At 38.5% G+C, this 21,320-nt stretch overlaps 1 protein-coding gene across 6 annotated transcripts in view; it reads left to right on the forward strand.

Moving 5' to 3' along the window:
* Positions 1–21,047, forward strand: part of MATR3 (matrin 3) — a 45,571-nt gene extending 24,524 nt beyond the window's left edge. For all 6 annotated transcript variants that reach the window (XM_030573977.1, XM_030573975.1, XM_030573974.1 and 3 more), the window contains 11 exons: positions 852–952; positions 2,801–2,853; positions 5,633–5,758; positions 6,390–6,515; positions 7,096–7,266; positions 9,665–9,796; positions 12,652–12,695; positions 12,789–13,179; positions 16,754–17,147; positions 18,024–18,145; positions 19,750–21,047. In XM_030573977.1, coding sequence (XP_030429837.1) covers positions 852–952; positions 2,801–2,853; positions 5,633–5,758; positions 6,390–6,515; positions 7,096–7,266; positions 9,665–9,796; positions 12,652–12,695; positions 12,789–13,179; positions 16,754–17,147; positions 18,024–18,145; positions 19,750–19,800 — 1,711 coding nt within the window. In that variant the 3' untranslated portion in view covers positions 19,801–21,047. The remainder of the gene's footprint in view (positions 1–851; positions 953–2,800; positions 2,854–5,632; positions 5,759–6,389; positions 6,516–7,095; positions 7,267–9,664; positions 9,797–12,651; positions 12,696–12,788; positions 13,180–16,753; positions 17,148–18,023; positions 18,146–19,749) is intronic.
* Positions 21,048–21,320: the final 273 nt, after the last annotated feature.

Consider the following 21,320-nt stretch of genomic DNA (forward strand, 5'->3'; position numbering starts at 1 on the left):
CTACATTTTAATTATTACTGTAGTAATTTTATATTTAGCCATAATAATATTAATAGTGTAGCCATTAGTGATTTATACAGCTCATCCCATATAAGTACCAGTAAAGCTGTTAAATCACCAGATGTGTGGTGTTATATCAGAGCTACAAATGGACAGCACATACCATTGGAAGAAGTAGAGTACTGGTTTTCCAATGTGATGCAGCACTTGCTCTCTATCCCTGGTATGTCCAAAGACAGGATTTTATTGTTGAAGCATTATATGTAGAAAAGAACTACTTCAATAATCCCCTCTTCGGTTGTGTGGAGGAAGCTTTCCCAAATGCACAGAAGGACCTTAAACCATCAATAAATTTAGGATCTTGTTTAAAAAAATATATTTTCTAGCCCTTATGGTTGCAAAAAATCTTTTTAAATGTAAAGAGGGTTATTTTTTCCCTTAGATCTTCAGACACCTACTAACCAGAGGTGGTGGATACAGGTGACGTTCCAAGGCAGGGTCCAGGAATAACACCCTTGTTAGAAAGCCCACCAACCTCCACCTTTTCAGAAGCTTCTCAGCATGTGTTGTACCTGGATCTCATTAGCAGATAGACCCAAAAGATGAAGGTGGCCATCTCTTGCTTTAGGATTAGTTCTTTGGCTACTAGGAATTGGGTAAACTTCTGAAACTTTGTAGAAAAGCTTACTGTGAGTTTGAGAGGTTTCTAGAATTAGTTGTAACTTTCCTTTCCCTCAAGGATGTGGTATCAAATGTATTTGTGATGAGGACATAACTTTTCTAGGGGCTTGATGAAAAGCTTTTTTCTTTTTAAAGGTTTAATATGCTTTGTTTTGTATCTCCGTTTCTAGGGGTGATCGGTCTATGTTGCAGCAATCTACAAATCCTGCACCAGGAATTCTGGGGCCGCCGCCACCTCCATTTCATCTTGGACCACCAATTGGGCCAAGAGGTAACATGAGTAAACAAATCTTTTTCAATGCACTCTTCTCAAATTCCTGGTTATCTGAAATGTTGGTTTCTACTAAATGGCACATGTAACTCTATGCAGCATGAGAGTCAAAACTTAACTAAGGAAACTGAAGGATTTCACAGCAGCATTAATTTAGCCGAAAGTTTTATTTTGAGTTTGTTTGAAGTTGGCACTGTCAGATTAAAAAACTCAAACTATTTTTGAAGTTCAAACTTTTATTTTGTTACTAAAACTATATATTGTTAAAACAAAAAAAAAACCCTTACCTTTCATTTTATGCTATTTACTTTTCCACTTCAAATAATATGAATCATTAAAGTAGATGAGACAATTTTGCTTTCTGGGTGTCATTCTCTAGAGTCTAGCAGCATGTTAATACATATCTGTCTTGCAAACACTACAGAAAAATGTTTTAAAGAGAACTAATGCTTTCATTAGTTTCTCTTCATTCATACTTTGAAATTTCATAACAATTTCATAAGCCTAAATTTTGAGCCGTAACTAACTACTTAACAGACTTGGTTTAATTTATTCCTTAATATATGCAGTATGGTAGAATCAGTGTTGCTGTAGGGTCATAATTCTGAGGTTTGCATCTAAAATCTCAACCATAACATTACATTAACTTTTTTTTTTTGCCCTTTAATAAAATGTTTCAGCTCATTTACGTATAAATAAATATGGGAGATTTTTCACTATAGCAGATCTGTTAAATTCTACTTGGGTTATTGGGGTCAGTGCATACCTTAAGTGACTTCAGCATTGCAGCAGTGTGCTCTGGATTGATATCTAAAAGAAGTAGTTCTCAGCCTTTTGGGGATCAGGACCCATTTGTAAACCTTGCTGACCTGTTGTGACTCAGATGCTCCCTAAGATACTCCCAGACCCAGTGTAGGCCTCCTCCCTTACTAGGGGTCGCTTGGAGCTAAGATTGCAGATGCTCCAGCCAGATGTGAAAACCTGGGAACTCCTCATGAGCAATTGGGGCTAGGGGAGACAGCAAGCTGAGATAGTCCCCCATGGCTCCCTGAGAGGGCAGAAGGTAAAGGATGGGAGGATTTGGGGGCCCTGGGGATAAAGTGGGGAGGCTTGGGGAAGGAACTGGGGGTGCAATGGGGAAGATCTGGGGACCAGGACTGGTGAGTTGGCAAAAGTCTGTTTGGGAGGGGTACATTGAGAGAGCTGGGCTGGGGACTGGGACACAGGGTATGGAAAATGAGATGTGCCCTGGCTGCTGGGCAGGAGGTATATGGGAGTGCGGAGTACTTAACAGAGAATGTGAAACCAACTGTTTTCTTCCCATTTCTGTCTTGCGGAGTGCGCTGGGACCAGCTCCCTGCGCTAGGCATTGTGACTTCCATGGTTGCCGCGCCACTCATGTTTGGCCCAAGTGGCATTGTGATCAGATGCATGGGGTTACAGTGCCACTTGCTCAAATTTGGCCTGGCCTGGCCTGGCCTGGCAAGCCCCCAGTCATGATAGAGAGGCAAGTGAGCCAAACCTGAATAGTACTGTGGCCCTGTGCACCAAGTAGTAACACCTAGAGCAGGAAGCTGAACCAGCCCTCTGGGCCTTTGACACATTCTGGCGACCCCAATTTTGGGTCACAACCCATGGATTTTGCTTCTCAGGGTTTACTGGTAAAATATTATGTGTGAATTTGATTTCTTGTGAATTTACAGTAACTTGAATTAAATGTTTGAAAAATAACTTAGTTATGACATTACAAGTGATCTTTAACTTACTACCTTTTAAAAAGATGAAATGTCAACAGTAACCATAACTCATTTAAGTGTTCCTTATATACTTTTAATTTCTAATATAAAGGAGCTGGAAATGGAAACATGCCAGGACCACGACATATGCAGAAAGACAGAATGGTTAGTATTATCATTCTAAGAATTGGCTTTACAAAACCGTAATATGCAGCTACACTGATATGAAGCTTGCTCATTTTAATATATTCTACAGGAGGAAATTAGATATGTTTGGGAGGTGGTAGAATTATTTTTACTTATATGATGGTCCTGTTGTGCTGGGTGCTGTGTACACACAGAGGCAATCCCTACCCCAAGAGCTTACAGTCTAAATGGACAAAATGGATGGTAGGGGAAATAGAGGCACGGAAAGGTGACTTACCTACATCAGATCATGAAGCACATCGGTAGCGCAGCCAGAAATAGAGCCCAGATCTCTGACTCCCAGTCCAGTTTGGACATGGGACTCAAACAGCCTTTATAGAATCTTTCATATCTAGCTCACTTGAATATAGTACAAGTTGATAGTGACAGTCTTTACAGTTGTGATTTGCTGTCTGTTGTAAAATGGATTGGTACTCAGTCCACATAACCAGATAGTTGTATGGACCTCATTGCTGTTGGTACTAAGTGGAAATCTTGTTAGTCTTAGCGAAGAGGTCAAGAATTGAAGAAACCTGGAGACAAACGCGGCTTTTGAGGTAATCTCTCAAGGTTGATACTGAGACACACCTTGCATTTCCCTTAGCCATACTATGCCTGATCATGACTAACCATAAAACCTTGAAAAAACAGGTTTATAACTCCTTTGTAAGGGAGATGCCTTATGTTGTTCTGTTTTACAACACAGACTACAGAGTTTGAGTGTTGACCATCACTTCTCAGCTCTTTTGGTAGTTACATATCTTGGTAAGAGGCACTTGAGAAACAGAAGAGGGAAGAAATAAGACAAGCCTGACCAAAACATTCAAAAGTCTTCTTTTTCCAAGTTCCTTGAAGCTTCAAGCATTGCTTTTCTGTGTGGTGTAGTCTAGTCATAAGTCAGTTTCAGGTTAAGATGCAGCAGGGAACATGGCCATCTATACATTAGAACAGTGGTTCTCAAACTTTTGTATTGGGACCCCCTTTCACATAGCAAGCCTCTGAGTGTGACCCCCCACCTTATAAATTAAAAACACTTTTAAAATCTATTTAACGCCATTATAAATGCTGGAGGCAAAGCGGGGTTTGGGATGGAAGCTGACAGTTCGCAACCCGCCATGTAATAACCTCACGACCCCCAGTTGGAGAACCGTTGCATTAGTGTGTTCTCCATTGTTTGCAGTTTTTGGTCTTACTGTTTGTACATCATGTAGTGCTTACACAAATGCACTAATTTTTCTGATTTTTTTTTTTAATCGCCATTAAAGCAGATGCAAACTGATGTAAGAAACTTAAATTGTTTGTGTTCCTGGTGCTGTACATCTCAATTTTCAGTGACAGTCATTACTGTTATGCTCACAAAAGTTCATTTTAATTTAAAATCTTATTTGCACAGGAGATGATAATCTTGACTGTGCTTCAAGGAATGTCAAACTTATTTTTTTTGTGGAGAGGGTGCAAAATGGGGATATCTTTAAAATGTATCAGGGTAGATTTCTTTTTATTCAGAGTTGTTATGGGATGTTGAAGCAAACAGCAGCTTAGTCTAATATACAAATCTTTTTTTTTTTTAATAAAAAGGTAAGACTCTATTTAATTTATATTCTTTTGGATTAAAATTACCAAGTATATCAGTCATTATGTTTAACCACCTACTATGGTCATTGTCATGATCCACCAAGTGAATGGGCACCACACTATTAAATGGACCTAAACTTTTTATCCCATGTGGGTCTGGGCTGTGTCTAGACACTGTTTCTAGAGCTGGCTTCTAAAGTACATTTCCAGGATGCAAGTTCCCTGTCTGGTCCCATTCCTTGGGATAAAAGACTTCACAGTCCAACTCCCCTGGGCCTTGAAGCTCACAAGCCTCTCCAGCTGCTTTGCATGTTCTCCCCAGTCCATCCCAGCAGGCGGCAGGGTGTTGTCTGGTTTACAGTTTAACCCCTTGGGGAACATGTGATAGTTAAAGCAAGGAATATAGGCTTTGCAGGGAACTTCTTAAGCATACTCACCATTTACTCTTTTGGCACAGTAGAGCTTATAAATCTAAGGCAAAACAAAACAAAACAAAAAAAATACCAGAACACAATCTCCTTCTGAGTCCTCACCATTCTGGAGAGTCCCTGCGGGATGGCAAAATCCCTCCTGCTCCCAGTCCTGCAGTTGTCTTCTATTTCTAGGGATGAAATGACTCCCTCGCTTAGAGCGTGCCACCTTTAAAGCAGTCTGTGACACCTCTTTGTTCTTTTGGTGGGGATTTTCCTCACTCTGACCTCTGGTGAGATTGCTGGGGCAGAGAGTCTTTAAAAGTAAATGTTTGTTGGTAGCAGCACTATTGTTCTATTCAATTTTGAAAGCTGTATTTCGGCTTCCCAGGCAGTCTGTTCCTGCTGCAAAATGGCGGTTCCAATCCACACTGAAGGGCTACAATGTTAAATGCAATTCATAAACCAGAAAGAAATTCATAAATTGATATAGACTTATCCTCAGACTGTGTCAATCATCATCTTGAGTAAGAATAAATTTCTTCTTTGGTGTACAGAGTTGACTTATGTACCCTTGGAATTCCCTGCCTTGCCCTGATGCATTTAGTTATGCCTGGAGAGAGGACATTGGTAAAATGGGTCTTACTTTCTTAAATAATTTTAGATGAGATGTGGGGGCTGAAATCCTTCAATGATGTCTCTGTTAGTTGACATGCTATTTCATGTCATGCTACTGATAAACTTTACTAGTTAGTTCTTTCTGCTTTTATCAGGAAACAAGCAGAGTTGTTCACATTATGGATTTTCAGAGAGGGAAAAACTTGAGGTACCAATTGCTGCAGCTTGTTGAGCCATTTGGAATAATTACAAATCATCTGATTCTAAACAAAATTAATGAGGTAAGTTTATTTAAATCTTTTGATTGCATAATTAGTATTGGGTAACATTTCACTGGCGTCAGTGAACACCACACAACCTTACAGCATTTGTGAAGGCGAGCACTCTTAGTTTACAAAGCCACTTACGTTACAAATCCTTGTTCGTTATTTAGATTGAATTTTTTTGCTTGTTCTCAGACCAAATGAGTCCTTGGAATTCTCCATGTTCCCTGGAATATACTGGGTATCATCTTGTCATCATAGGAGGGGAATGCTAAGGGGAAGCAGGTTTAATGTCTTTTCTTTTTCTCCCCCTGCCCCGCCCCTTGGAACACAGAAATTTAGATACACTGAGATAATATTCTGCAACATTGCATTTAATTTTTGTTTAAATTTGTAAGTTCTATTGTTTAAAGTGTTATTGTTTAAAGTGTTATACAGTAATTTGTCCTGAACATATACTAATTTTTTTGGTGTACACGTAAGTAATATGCTATATGCAATTTATACCTAACTCTACGGGGCCAGTTAATGCTACTGTAAAAAGTTTTGACTCTTGCATTTCCTGACTGCATTTTTTAAGAAGTGCATCTTATTTTGCCAGAGAGTAATACTGAAGTAAATGCACAAATAAATTCTTACACAATTTCAGGCATTTATTGAAATGTCCACTACTGAAGATGCCCAAGCTGCAGTGGAATATTATATGACAACACCAGCTCTAGTATTTGGCAAACCTGTAAGAGTGCACTTATCCCATAAGTATAAAAGAATAAAGGTAAATACAATTTTGCATTTTAAGATCTTATTTTTAATCAGTATAATATATTCAGTGTTACATTATCTTAATGATTAGTTTTTGCATTAATTTGTTTTGTTATATTTAAGGGTAAGATTGTATCATGGATATTTTTAGTAAGTCTGGGACAGGTCACAGGCTTCCATGAATTTTTCTTTATTGCCAATGACCTATCTGACTTTTTTACTAAAAATATCCATGATAAAATGGGAAGGGACTAGGCAGCTGCGGAGTGGCTGGGAGCTTCGGGGTCCCCCTGCCCCCATGGTGGTAGCGGCCCTTGAGTTGCTGGGGTCCCCATGCCCCCCACGGCCAGTTAGCTGCTAGGATCCCATGGTGGGGGTACCTCAGCTCCCTTCCCACTGTGGGAGGCGGCAAGACCTTGCAGCTCCCAGCCACTAGCCAAAATTGGCACCTTACTTATGTTTCAGTTGTAATGCATATAGTAAAATCAGGAACTTAATCTTTAATATAAATGTCATTTATTGATTTAAGTTATATAAATGTCAGATTTTTATGTAGTATTTATTTTTAAGGTTTCACAAACTCTTAATTTTAGAAACCAGAGGGGAAGCCTGACCAAAAAACAGAGCCACCAAAGCCAGAACCTGGTCGCGTGATTCACCTCAGTAACTTACCTCACTCAGGATATTCTGACAATGCCGTAATCAAACTAGCTGAGCCGTATGGAAAAATAAAGAATTACATACTGATGAGAATGAAAAGCCAGGTAATTCACCGTAGACACTTACATAACTGAGTTGATTCATGCATATTTAAGTGGAAAGTTGAATAGATCTACCTGCAAAAAAACCAGAGATTCTTTCAAGATTTTAAGTTGGGAACTTGATTAAATGGATTGTGAGAGCTCCAAAGTGGATACTAAGTTGAGGGGGTTTTTTTGAAGTAGGGAGAAATGTTCAAGGCAGAATAAAATGTTTACATTTGATCTTGAAGATTGATACCTCTATTTTGCCATCTTTTTTTTTCTGATTCAGTATGGATATGGAAACTACTGGAGAACATGGCAAAATATAGGAGGAGTTTCACATTATGCCAGCATGTATCTCACTGTAAACTGTTAAGCCATATCCTAGTGGGGCGCATCTAGTAAAAGGAGAGGAACTTGTAAGCATTCTAGATCTACGAAACTATGCAGTATTGTGCCCAATATTTAATTAGCTCCTATATAGGTAAAAATCTGTGGGATCTTTGCGTTGATTAAAAACAATATCAAGAGCCAGTCATAGACTATCCATAAAAACCTTAACAAATAATTACATAGCAACAATAAAAAGCCCTTTTTACTCCCTCACTCCTTCCAAAGATATGGCATTGCTGGGGTTTGAGTTCACAAATCTTTGAAAATTACATACTGAGCATGTACAGTAGATTAGAACATTTTCTTAATTAAATGGGTGGAAGCAAGCTTGAACGTGTGTGTGCATGCACAGCAAATTGCAAGCAATTACTTCAAGATACTTACGAGCTCTGATGGTAAATTTTGTTGTCTTCACAAGCTAAATAGCTCTAGAGGCCTTTTTTTAAAGCAGTTAAATGCCAAAATACATTGATACATTAATTCTTTTCATTTTCACTGTACAAATTTAAAGATCCAACAGCAATGTTAACTGCTTATTACAAATATGCTTTTTTTCTGTCCCTGCTTTTCTGGCTGAGTATGTAGCCTAATGAATAAATGTTTAGTTTTTTAATTTATTAAAGTATCCTATCTCAAGACACACAAATGTTCCCCCCCCCAAAAAAAACCTGCAAAAAATTTTATGTAACACCATCCACAAACAAAAGTGTAACTCAATAACATAAAAACATACTCCCGTCAACAAGCAAGAGACTCTGTGAGCAAATCAGCCTTGCACAATGGTCACCACATTGACTCTGGAGTAAAAAAGTAAATCAAATTCCAGAGCTGAGAGGTTTCTATTGAAAGCACCTTCTGAGGAGCCCCTCAAACTTCTAAATTTAACAGCTGTTATGTTGAGTGCCTGAGCAGATTGATTGTGGGGTGAGAGGTGGTTTTCTCAGATGAGTACCCAAACCACAGAGGACATTATATTTCTCTTAAAGAGAACTTTATATTTCCATAGCACCTTGAGTTGTAACTGGAGTGGATGGGAAGAGTTAGAGCTCTGTGTTGGAACACTTGTGTTATAACGATCCATTTGCTGATACTGTTAAGTGAAGGAAAATAAGTTTGAGTCGACTTCCAGTGTAGCAGTGTGCCATGTATTACATTAATTCATTGAGGAAGTGAAAGAACAATGGGTGCCTGTCAGAAGGTCCACAGCCAAGAGAAGTCAGAACCTCACAGGCCACTCAGTGCTCTTCTAGGGATTCAGAAGCCTCTTAAAATGTTGCAAATATTTTGGGCAAAGTTGAGTACCCCTCACTAATAGGGGGCAGGTAGCAAACTTACTTTATTCTCTAGTTGCTTTCCCCAGCTGGCCAGAATCTGGTTTGATCCATAACCAGATTACCCTGCTCTCAGCTGCGTGCAAAAATTGCATCGACCCTACTCACTCCGGGTTCCATGCAAAAGTTATACTCTTTGTATACTGATGACACTTGAGCCAGAACTGCCTCACTGTCTTCCCCAGCAAATTTATCCACGTTAAACAGAACAGATCTGTGTATCATAGAGCTCTTGTGGGTGAGCAAGTGTCTAACACTCCATTCTAGAAATTGTGAATTGAACTAGCCTGAATAGGCTTTTCAGCCCTTTAGCTTTAGCACAGAATACAATTATTGACTTACGGGTGTTTCCTGTTCACAAACTGTCATCTAACTAGATTTCTAAGAAGGGATATGTGACACTGTCTTTAAGATGACTTTCAGATCAGCTGGGCTCCTGCCATGCAATTTCAGAACTTCTTTACAGTGAAAATATTGCTTACTGCAAAGGCTTAGTACATCAGTGCACCTGGTTTGTGTTACTGGTATAATGTAAAACTGGGTTGGTACTGTGTCGGAACTGGAGATGCTCATTTTGAAACATCAAGTAGGGAAATCAAAGTTGTAGGATTTAAGCCATGTTCTGGTCTTAACTTTGTGTAATAGCATTGGTACATACACTTCCTATGTTTTTATATGTATTCTAATATTTTTAGGCTTTCATAGAGATGGAAACCAGAGAAGATGCTTTGGCTATGGTTGAGCATTGTTCAAACAAAGCACTCTGGTTCCAGGGAAGATGTGTGAAGGTGGACTTGTCTGAAAAATACAAGAAGCTGGTATTAAGGGTAGGTACTGTTTTAAAATGAAAACTCTAAATTGAGATTTTCTGTTTTTTGGGGGTTAAAGTAAGTAGCAATAATTAGAGGGCAACTATCAAGTTTGCTTATATAATGTAGCCATTTGTAAACTGAATGTTTCCCGTTAATCCTTTCCCTTTAAGTGTAGTTGCTGTCAGTATTCAGTGTTCTGATATAGCACATCATGAAAATGGTGTGCTTGCATCACTGTGGCAGAAACAAGAAACTTGGTTCCCTGGTAGATTGTTGCTGTATAAGAATGGCTATATTGGGTCAGACCAATGGTCCATATAGCCTGTCTTCCAACAGTGGCCAATGCTAGATGCTTCAGAGGGAATGAACAGAGCAATTATCAAGTGATCCATCCCCCATTATTCAGTCCCAGCATCTGACAGTCAGGAGTTTACATCCATCAATGGCTATTAGCCACGATGGCTATTTTCCACAAACTTACCTAATTCGTTTTTTAACCCAGTTATACTTTTGGCCTTCACAACATCCCCTGGCAGTGAGTTCCACAGCTGGACTGTGCATTGTGTGAACTAGGACTGTGCATCCTAGTGACTAATTGCTATACAAAAATAAGGGATTCTGATTATTAAATGTTTTTGTTTAAAAAAAAAAAAGTAGCAGATGACGACTTTGAATTAGTTGAATATGGTCCTTGTTACTCCTGTTCATGTCAGAATCCTATTCAGAATGTCCTCTTAACTATTTTTGCCTCAAAATGGTCCACCAACTTCTAATTTTACACCTACCTACTCTTCCACCTGTTCCTTCTCCTACTTCATTCTTGATTTCCTTCCTTAGATTTCCACAGTTGGCAGTCATGTATTTGTTATGTTGTGCTCTAAATATCTCTTTAGTATAAAGAAGACTTTTTGGGGAGCTTTTTTGCATTTTAAGATCAAGTATTGAAACTTACATTTTATGATGGATGCAAGACTAAGGGGATTAGTACTAACTGCAGGTGGCTTAATTTCTCATGAGTTTTTGTTCATAAAAGGAATGTGTTTGTATAGATTCTTAAGTAATGTAAACCAACTTTGCAGTAGCAATTCTTATATTATTCCCAAAAAGAGAGGGACTCTAGTTGGCTTACAAAATAGTGGCTTTTTCGGGCAATGGAGTGCTTAGATATAATTCAAATGTGTCTAGTTTTTTTTGTTTGTTTGTTTGTTAAATTAAGACTTTCTCCATCCAATTATAACTCTTAATGTAGGAATATAAGAACTAGCATAAGTCTTGATCTGAACCTTTAAATCTTAGGCTGATTTGTAATAACTACCTTGCATACTCGTAGCAGGCTTCCTTTTTCTACCTGACGCCTTTCTAATTCTGTTGTACAAACTCAGTAGACCTTGCAGTCTCTATTGAAAGAGCCTCCTCCATGAGTCTTGGGCACATCTGGTCCAAGGAAACTTCATAGAGTGCAAGATTTGAATAAACAGAAATGCAAAATTCTGCAGTGGGTAGTTTCAGCATTGGTAATGGGCCTGGGAGGAGATGTATAGACTTGCAGAAAAAAGGGCTGGTGGGTAGGTTTGGTTAAAGTCAACTTTTCAAGGATTATCTGTAACTAGAAACTTTAATACACACGATTCTGTAAAACATACAGCAACAAATTCATCTAAGAAATTTGAATTGTGAAGTTGTCCCACCAATACCCAAAAATGACCCATATATAAAATTAATAGGTCATGGCCAAATATTGAAGGACAAAGCCATTATAGTGATTAAGACTTCATCAGTTCAGTCTGACCTTTGGGTCAAGTGTTCAATAACAATGTTTTTGTTAAATTTGGATTTTGCTTATTTTTTCAAAACTCTTATATAGGAAGCACTGACAGATTTCTGATCATTTACATGACTAATATATATTTGTTGTCCTGGAAGTGTACCTATTCAAGAACACATTTGTTTGCACTGATCACTTTCTTCAATAAGTGTAATTTTAAAAAGAAACTCACATTAATTACTAAATTCATTATTCAAAATGAATAATTTGTGTAAAATCTGATTAATAGAGATGGTGGCTTTATCTGCCTTGCGATGCACTTCCTGTGGTGTAATGGGTTGTGCCAAGTTCATACAGGTAACCAATACAATAACAGATTTCCAGTGTTAATACCACATTCAAGTGGCAGTTGTGATTCTGGACTTTCCACCTGTAGTTTTAAAAGGAAAGTCTTGATTGCACAGAAACACAATTTTTCAAAACTGTCTAAGTTTTGGTATGTCTACATTGCAAAAAACACCCACCACCACCCATCCTCGACAGTGAATTTGAGCACTACTGATTTGAGCTTGCAGGGCTCATGCTACAAGGCTGTACATATTCCCGCTTGGCCTCTGAGACCCTCCCCCTCACTATTTCAGAGCCTAAGTGGGAACTGCTATTTTTAGCCCCATAGCACAAGCACAAGTTATCTGACCCAGGCTCTGAAACTCACTGCTATGGTTTTGGTTTTGGTTTGTTGGTTTTTGTTTTGTTGCAGTGCAGACATATCCTTTAAAAGAAGAGGAAGAAAATAGACCAAAGGTGTGGAGATGGGGAAGGGGCTGTTGCTACTAAAAGAAAAGTAATGTTGCAGTTTTTAAGCCATCTGTTGGTAACTAATAGGACTACTTAATTAATGTAACAGCACCTCTGGTGTTAGGGAAGAGCCGCCACTGGAGTTTTCTCCAGAATGTCTTGAAGAAGGGTGAAGATATCAAACATGGCCAATGGAATTGAGTAGCCAAGGTGCAATTCATGCTCTGAATGAATCTTGTAACAACTGTGTGTGTTAATACATAATGGGTACCTGCCATACCTTATGAAAGCTTTTTTATTTTTTTAGATTCCCAACAAAGGAGTTGAACTACTGAAAAAAGATAAAGCTAGGTAATGTCTTCTTTAAATATAATGTATTAAAAACCCTGAATTGAAATAGTTAAACCAAAAGATAATGAAGATAAATATTTTTCTCACCTACAGAAAGAGAACATATTCTCCAGATAGTAAAGACTCTCCAAGTGATAAAAAATCTAAGACAGATGGAACTCAGAAAACTGAAAGCGGTAGTGCTGAAGATAAAGATAAAGAGGAGAAACAGGATGATGATGCTGAGAAATCAGCTGCAAAAGGCAGTGAACAGGCAGACCAAGAGGAACCTAGTTTACTTCTTGAATCTGAAGATGAGCTGCTAGTAGATGAGGAAGAAGCAGCAGCATTGCTAGAAAGTGGCAGCTCAGCAGGAGATGACACTGATGTTGCTAATTTAGGCGATGTGGCTGCTGAGGAGAAAAAGGATGCAGCAGATGACACTACCACAAAAACTGAAGGAAATGTTGGTGCTACCCCAGCAGCAAAGAAAAAACTTAAAAAGGTAATCAGATGGGATGGTGCAACCTTAGCTGTATAATTTGTGCTCCTCCACATAGTTCCAGTTCTTTTGTGCAGGATTTTAAAACAAACATCCACACCTAGTGTTATGGGAAGAAACCATATGTGTTACTTTTCTGTGAAGAAAATACAGTACCTCAAAGAATGTGATGCTGATTTGAGATCAGGTATTCAAAGTACGGTGGACAGAAATTTAAAAAAAAAAACTTATTGGGATACATTTTTCTTCTAAATCCATTTAAAATAACCTATATTAAATTGTAAACATAATATAATTAGGACTACAATTTTGTCCTGGGAAGGGTTACAGAAATTGTGAATTTGAAAAAGGTCTGTGAAACCGAGCAGCACTGTGACCTGGTACACAGCATAGCCGTTCCAGTCAGGTTTGGCTCATCTGCCTCTCCATCTCCATTTACAGAAGAGTGGACAGGCCAAATCTGAGTGATGCTGCAACCATAGGTGCCATGTTGGAGCTGGGACAGCCATGTGGGACAGGAGCAACCACTGCAGTGTGTGCATGACGCAGGCTCATTCTCCAAACCCACCCACTTGTCCACACCTCATCTTTCAGCGTCCTTTGACCTTTCTGTGACTTGTCGCCTCCCTCGCCACCATCTATACCATGATTTTTACTAAAAAAAATTCCATGCCAAAATCATAGCCTTAAATATAATCTATTAAAATATTACTTACAATTCCAAGCGGGCCATGTTTGCTGCCAGATTTTCAAAGTCAAACCACTGAACTGGTAGGAATCACTGGCTAAGTGCCTGGAAATAGAGTTTGAAGCACTAAAACCAGTTTTTAAAAGTAGTAGCCTCTTCTGCAGGTGCAGAGAGAATATTTTCTTCATTTCAGTTAAATGATTAGTTCAGTCAGGGTTGAGAAACAAGACCAGAGAGTTGACAAAGCAGGAAAGCTTTTATTCCCATTTCTAATCTATGGAGAAAGAGAGATCTGAGGATGAGAACTAGTCCTAAAAACTTACAGAGCATAGTGATCAGAAGCAATCAGTTCACCTCACTAGCTACAGATACTACTCTTTATGTAGTAGATCAGTTAGTTTTAAATGAAATACATGCTTTGATAAATGTTTTCCTTGTTTCCAGTACATTTAAGGTACTTTTATTTAACTAATTGCACAAAACATTTATTTTTTTGTTTGTTTTAATTGAAATATAGCTTGACAAAATCCCAACTAAAATTAATCATCTAGTCCTATTGGATTGGAAGCCCACCCACGGCTAAAGGGCCCTCCCACAGCCTTTGGGGCAGATCCACTGATATGGGGAACAACAGAAAAAATAACTGATAGGTGTGAAGGTTAAAGGACCAAAAAAGGGAACCTGAAGGGGACACCGAGCAGAGAACCCCGAAGGTGTCACAGGAGCCAGCGGACGCCGCCCAGAGGAACTTTGCTAGATGCATAAACGGAGGGAGGATGAGAAATAGGCCCCACAGTCGCAGAGAACCCCCTCAGCCAACATCTTCTCCCTGGTGTTCTAGATTGCCACTTTGGCCAATACTAGGAGGAAGCTGACAAGGAGGTCCCGTGACTTTGTGGTGCCACAGATAAGGTGTGCATATATGAGAAGGTAGGGGGAGAAGTGAAGCCAAAAACGTAACAGTGAGTCTAGGAGGAGCCAGAAAAGGGACTGCAACCTGGCACACTCAAGGTAAACCTGTGCCAGGGTCTCCCTCATACTGCAAAAGGGACAGGCATTGGGGATGGGGATGAACTGCACCATGCACATGCACGTGCTGATGGCTCTCTGAAGGTGCTGCCAGCCAATATACCTGGCAGGCAGTAGGACTAAGGTGGAATAGAGGCTGGCGCACAGGGGTTCCTCATCCTCAATAGGTAGCAGTAGGTTCCGCCACTTAGCATTGGGGCACGAGGGTGAGGAAATGGAGAGTATGGAGCATGAGTGTGTACAGGTGTGCCCATGCGCGGTTCAAAAGCCAACCGGCTGCAGGTTGCGCAGCTGACTTGAGGGGGGTGGGGGAGTGGATGGCTGGAGGGAACTCGGGCTAAGGGCCCTGTAAAGAGATCCGGAGGGCCTGGGGTGTAGGGTGGCGGGGAGCATGCTCCTGCAGTACCTGCTCAAGGTAAACCTGAGAGACTGGTGACAAGGCTGCTGTCACCTCCTGAAATACGCGCTGCTGAGTTCAAAGGGTGGAAAGCCCCATGCACTGAGCAAGTGCAAAGGGATCCACCCAGTCTCCCCGGTTGTAATCCAGGAGGTCTCCGATCCTGGTGACTCCTGCCAGGACCAATCTCTGATATATAGATAGGGAATCCACCTGCACATATTAATCATCTAGGAAATAGGAAATGCGTTGGTCATTTTCTAACAGCAACAAAAAAAAAAAATCTGAATAAATGTGTTGAGCTATATAATTGCTTACGTAAATGTTTATAAATATTGCGTATTCTCCTGGTTAGCAGAAAGTTCCATATTTATACCAACCAGTGAGAATCACAAAATAACTAAAATACAAAATAAGACTAAAATTGATTTGCCTCAAGATTTCTTGCTTAATCATTATTAAAATTGTTTAGATTTAAAACCATCCACCTTGATGTAAAGAACACTGTGTATCCTTTACTGGGAACATGCTATAACTTTTGGTTTCCCCACCTCATTTGTGTGACAGCTTTCTCTGTGACCCTGTTGACTGCAGTCAGTATCTCAGTGGTACATTTTAGGAGATTGCCTCAGTGAGTGCTCCAGCATAGGAATGATTTTCTCCCCAGCTGCTTCATGAGGTTAGAAGGTTGTCTGCCCTTGAAGGGCAGATCTTAGTGACCATGCTAAAAATAAGGTTTATTAAGAATAGAGTGTGTTGGATATAAACAAAAGAAATAGTATGTATAACTTAGCTAGCTTGTAGCGTCAGTAAAAAGCTAGGTAGGTACATCTTGGATTAGTTATAGTAAGGTAAGCCTTATATTTCTAGTCAGCACTTTTATTCATTTCTCCCCTCAGTCTTTCAGGTTTTTTAATTTGTACCTTCAGGTACCCTGAAATTTAGGATCCAGTGGGAATGTCTTCCAGATTGTAAATATCTTTAAATTACTTTGTTGTAGAGAAACAAAAAATAAAATAATTTTTTTTAAATTGCTTTTCTAAAATTGCAACTGTTCTTAATCTTATTTAGAATCTGAATGGTTGTTAATTTACTGCAGTGACAGAATCCAACATAATCTAGTGAAGCAAGTGCAAAAAGCTGAAAACCAAAGGCGAGGTGGAAACCTGGCAAAATTAAAATTTTTTTTAAATGGAGGCTAAAATATTTTGAAACTTCAAAATAAAATAAGTATTCTTCAAATCAAGCAAAAAATAAGCAATTTGTTATACCTAGTCATGTGATTTGAACAGTGTTTTGGAAGTATATAGGTAGCTTCAGGGAGAGGAAATACAGGGTTCTTCAAAAAGAAAACAGTTAAAGTCTTTTTACTACTTTTGTAACTTAAAAAATTAGAAAAATTGTACTTTTACACATGTAAAATAACAGTTGTAGACATGAAAAACCTCTTTGTCTCTCAACAGCGATATGTGGGTGGCTTCCCCCAGAGCATGGAGGGTTTTGTCACTCTAGATGAGGTTGGTGATGAAGAAGACTCAGATCATCAGAAACTGCGTAAATCGGGAATGGCAGTTAAATCTGCTGGGAAAAATGATGATAGTTTGGCTGAAATTAAGGTAGACAAGATTGAGGAACCAGAGCAGGAAAATGAGACCTTGGAAAATGGAACCAAAACTGAGGAGAATATGAAGACAGAAACAGTTGAGGTTTCTGATAACACAGCAACCCAGGATACAGAGAAAAATACAAATGAAAATACAGATGCACAGGATGAACAGGAAACAAAAAGCATCCAGGAGAAAGCCGTTGTTCCAGACGAATATAGAATTGGACCATATCAGCCAAATGTTCCTGTTGGTAAGAATTTTCCCATCTCTTTCAAACGCCCTTTTTTTGCATTATGGTAACATTTTAATTTCATTAACTTTATTTTTTGCAGTGTGTACTGGCTCTTAGGTCTGATCTGCAATATAGACCTATTTCTGTAGAACTATATCGCTCGGGGTGTAGTTATACACACCTAACCCCTGAGTGTAGCAGCACTATGTCAGCAGATGAGCTTCTCCAACCGACATAGCTACCTCCTTTCTGGGGAGATGGATTAACTACACCAACATAACTCTCTCCTGTCGGCATAAAGCATCATTAAAGTGCTACAGCAGTGCAGCTGCATTTTAAGTGTAGGTTTTCCTGTAGACATTGAAGTAAGGTCAAAGATTGCCATTTAATTTTTAGGAGTTCACACTTTTTCTATGATATTCTCTGGTCCCTTTTACCCTTTGCATGCAGTCTTTGACAATGGCTTCTCTCCAGCCTAGAATTATGATGGAGACATATAACAGCATAAAATATATTTCAGTAGTGATGAGTTAGTTTAGATTGATATACGAAATCTCCTTGTAATTGTCATAATGACATGGGTAATGTGGGGTAGAGATACTTTAATGTCAAAATTAACGCTATGTATTGTAACTAAAATCATTGCATGCCTTTTTGAAAAGGGAACCAATAGAAGGGCCATGTTTTAATCCAAAAACATGCTAAAGGCCAGTGTGTACATATTTAATTACAGGTTCTAGTTTGAACAAATAAAAACAAGATTATTTAAAAGAAAGCAGCTGTTCAATGCAAATTGAGTTGTTACTGTAAGATTCACTTACTGAGCAATATATTTGAGGTTTTAAAAATTATTCTAATTCATTCTATTAATTACTTTGTGGTCTACTTCTCTAGGTGTGAATTATGTGGTACCCAAAACAGGGTTTTATTGCAAACTGTGTTCCTTGTTTTACACAAATGAAGATGTTGCAAAAAAGACCCATTGCAGCAGCCTTCCACATTATCAGAAGTTGAAGGTAAGGTAAAACTATCCATTTTAAGTGAAGTGATTCTTTTTTGGGAAGAAGTAAGGAATAGATTTGTTCAGGCTTCATTGAAAGGAAAAAACAAATTCATCCACTTAGAACACTGCTTCATATCACTGTGATTTTAGTTTTAAATTAATCCTCACCAAGGTTGCCTCTTGGAATTTGAATGCGTAACAAAAAATTCAAGTATGGGACCCTGTGATTCTCTGTGAATTGAAAATATATAGGACTTTTTTATTGCAGTACAGATAAGCTTTAGAATAGTTTTGAAGGTCGTACAGTTCCTTTGAGGATGACTTATGACCAAAAACTGCAAGACCAAAGCTAGAATTTTTTTTAAATAGTACTCCAAACCCTAGAGTTTCTGATTGAGTGAAATGTTGTGCAGTAGTACAACGTATGTGTATGCTGTCATCAGTGCTGCTTGTGTACTATGAGCTGCTCTTTGATATTGTACAGTGTGTGTGTGGGTGGGGATTCCTAACAGTAAGCAGTAATTACCACCATTATTAAAACACAATAAGTCTCCACATTAATTATTCCATGCTTCTGTATTTACTGTATATAATCATTCATAAGCTGAATTTTTTCAGTAAAAAAGGGAAGCACCAAAGAAGGGGGTCGGCTTATGAACGGGTATAGAGAGGGAGAGGTGGGACACAGTCCCTCCCGCCAACAGAGGGAGCAAGGAGAGGCAGCACAGCCAGCAGAGCCAGAAGGGAAGAGGGCGGGGCCAGAGTCTCTCTTCTAGCCAGGCTGCTCTCCCCTTCGCTGCTCTCCCATCCTTGCCTGCGGACGCTGGAGGTAAACAAACCATCTCAGCCCACCAGCGGCTTATCCTGATGGCTCGGGAGCCAAAGTTTGCTGACCCCTGAATTATATGGTCAGCTTTTGAATGGGTTGTAAAAATTTTCCATTGTTACTTACCCATCTTGGGGGGATCGGCTTATAAACGAACCGGCTTATGATCGCGTATATATGGCAGTTGATTTCACTTCAGTTCATTGCCAAGCTGGATATAAGTTCCCTCTGTTTCATAGGAAGGAAGCAGGCACATGTCTGAGAGTTACCAGTGGAAGAGATGCATCAGTGGGAGTGGGAATACCTCAAACTGGCCCAGGAACTGAAAGGGGGGAAGTGGTAGAGAGAGCACGAGGGCAACTAGATTGTGTTAGACTGACTGTCAAGTACAGTAGATAGTCGTGCATGGACTAAGTAAATATTCGTTGACTCTGATTTTGATGTATGACATAGGTAGAAAGTAAATTTTACTCCTTTATTTGTTCAAAGCTGCAGGCTGCTGGAAAATGCAGTGCCTTTAAAGGAGCTCTAGTAATTTTCTCTTCAGTGGATCATTTATGTATCTGGTACAGTAGAAAAGCATCAGGCATATTTTGTCCAATCAGAGGCTTATTTGACAGCCAAATAGTTATTAAATTGTATGACATATTACTATTTCATACATTTAAGTTCACAAATCTGACCACTTTTAACATAGTTTTATACTTAGAATTATGGTCTTATTTAGTTCATCTAATTCATTCCCTAATCAAGTTGGCTTTGTTGTGATTGATTCTTTTTTGTTGTTACAGAAAATTCTGGATAAAATGGCAGAAGATCACAGGCAAAAGAAAGAGGCTTAAGTGCAAAAAAAACTTGATTCAAGGAAAGTGGTTTTGTTTTTAATGTTAACCTTTTTTAAATGTAGTACAAGTAGTAGATGGAAAATACTATACTCTTTTTTTTGTTTTTAGTGAAATACAGTAGGCATATAGCTCTGTTCATGTGTTAAATGTTATAACATAAATGAAGCTAATGGAAAATTTTTGTTCATGAAAAATATGGGAATGCCAACAGAGGAAAGTGTTTTTTGTTTTTGTTTTTTTCTTTCAATTGATATTTCAGGCTACTATAGAAACTATTGCACCATTATGAAAGCTCATGTACAAAAAGCAAACTTTATATAAATCTACTGTTTTCAGGCTTCAGAAAGTTAGCTTTCAATTTTGATTCCATTCTTCAATAAAAAATAAAAAATGGTATTGTATTTTTATTACTTTCATCTAGAACATTCCAGATTTCAGTCTGAGCCTAGCATATATTTAATTTGGAGTGTGAGACTGTCATTGCATTTCACTTTGGAAAGTCTTTAAATGTAAAGGTTGCATTTTTAAAATGTTGGATGCAGTTTCTTTTAATGTCATTGCTGTTATCTAGATAATAAGAAAATTAGTAAGTAGTCAGCTTTAAAATTTTGTGGTTCTTTTCTAAGTTCTTGATAGATTTTTTCCCCTGTTCTATTATTCAGTGTACTTTGTAGTGAAATGTAAAGTCCTATTCTTCTCTCTGACCAGTATTATTTTCTTGAGCTCTTACTGCTTGCTACTTGAATCCTGTAGCTATCATACATCTCTGATATAAGCAAAAGCAGCATTTGAGTCCTGAAATGTAAAAAAAGTATCTTTATATTCTTCATATGTAATTTTTCATACCTGCATTTTAAAACTGGTTTGGTCAAATTCCTAGAACTGTGCTATTAATGTACCTGCACATGTGACATGTGGTCAGGAATTTGCATGTATAATCTGTGTTTATCTGTAGTCTTTCTGATTATATACTGCTTATTTGTGGATTCAGGTTACTAAAGTGATTTACCAATAAACAAACCTAGGCAACAGTAATTTGTTTTTGTTTGGCATGTTAAGCAATGTGTTTACTGTAGTTGTGACTAGTGTGTTCATGGTATCTGATTAATTCTCAGAACATTTAGTGAATGTTTTTAATTCTGCTTGTTTAACAGTTTGTGTGATTTAGTAGCTCATTTGCTACTCCCCTTCCTAATACATGCACACTGCAGCACAATGAATTAAAATGCCTCTTAGTGAAATGGTTCTAGGCATTTCTGCTAGTGAATTTATTATTCCTCTTGAAAGTAATACATTTGCATTAATGCTAAGATTCAAACTCCTTTAGATTTTCATGAATGAAGATCATTGAGAGGCTGAAATGTAAAGAGTCACACTTTTGACTTACATCCCTTGGCATTGGGTGCAACTTGTTTTCTGTGAGAATTATGATGTTTGGGTTAAGTGAGAATTTAAATTGATACTGTATGCAGCTTTCTGGACATCAACAAGATATGAGGATGAAATTCTCCTTGGCT

This window comes from Gopherus evgoodei, chromosome 8 (assembly GCF_007399415.2).
Source record: "Gopherus evgoodei ecotype Sinaloan lineage chromosome 8, rGopEvg1_v1.p, whole genome shotgun sequence".
Classification (NCBI taxonomy): Eukaryota; Metazoa; Chordata; order Testudines; family Testudinidae; genus Gopherus; species Gopherus evgoodei.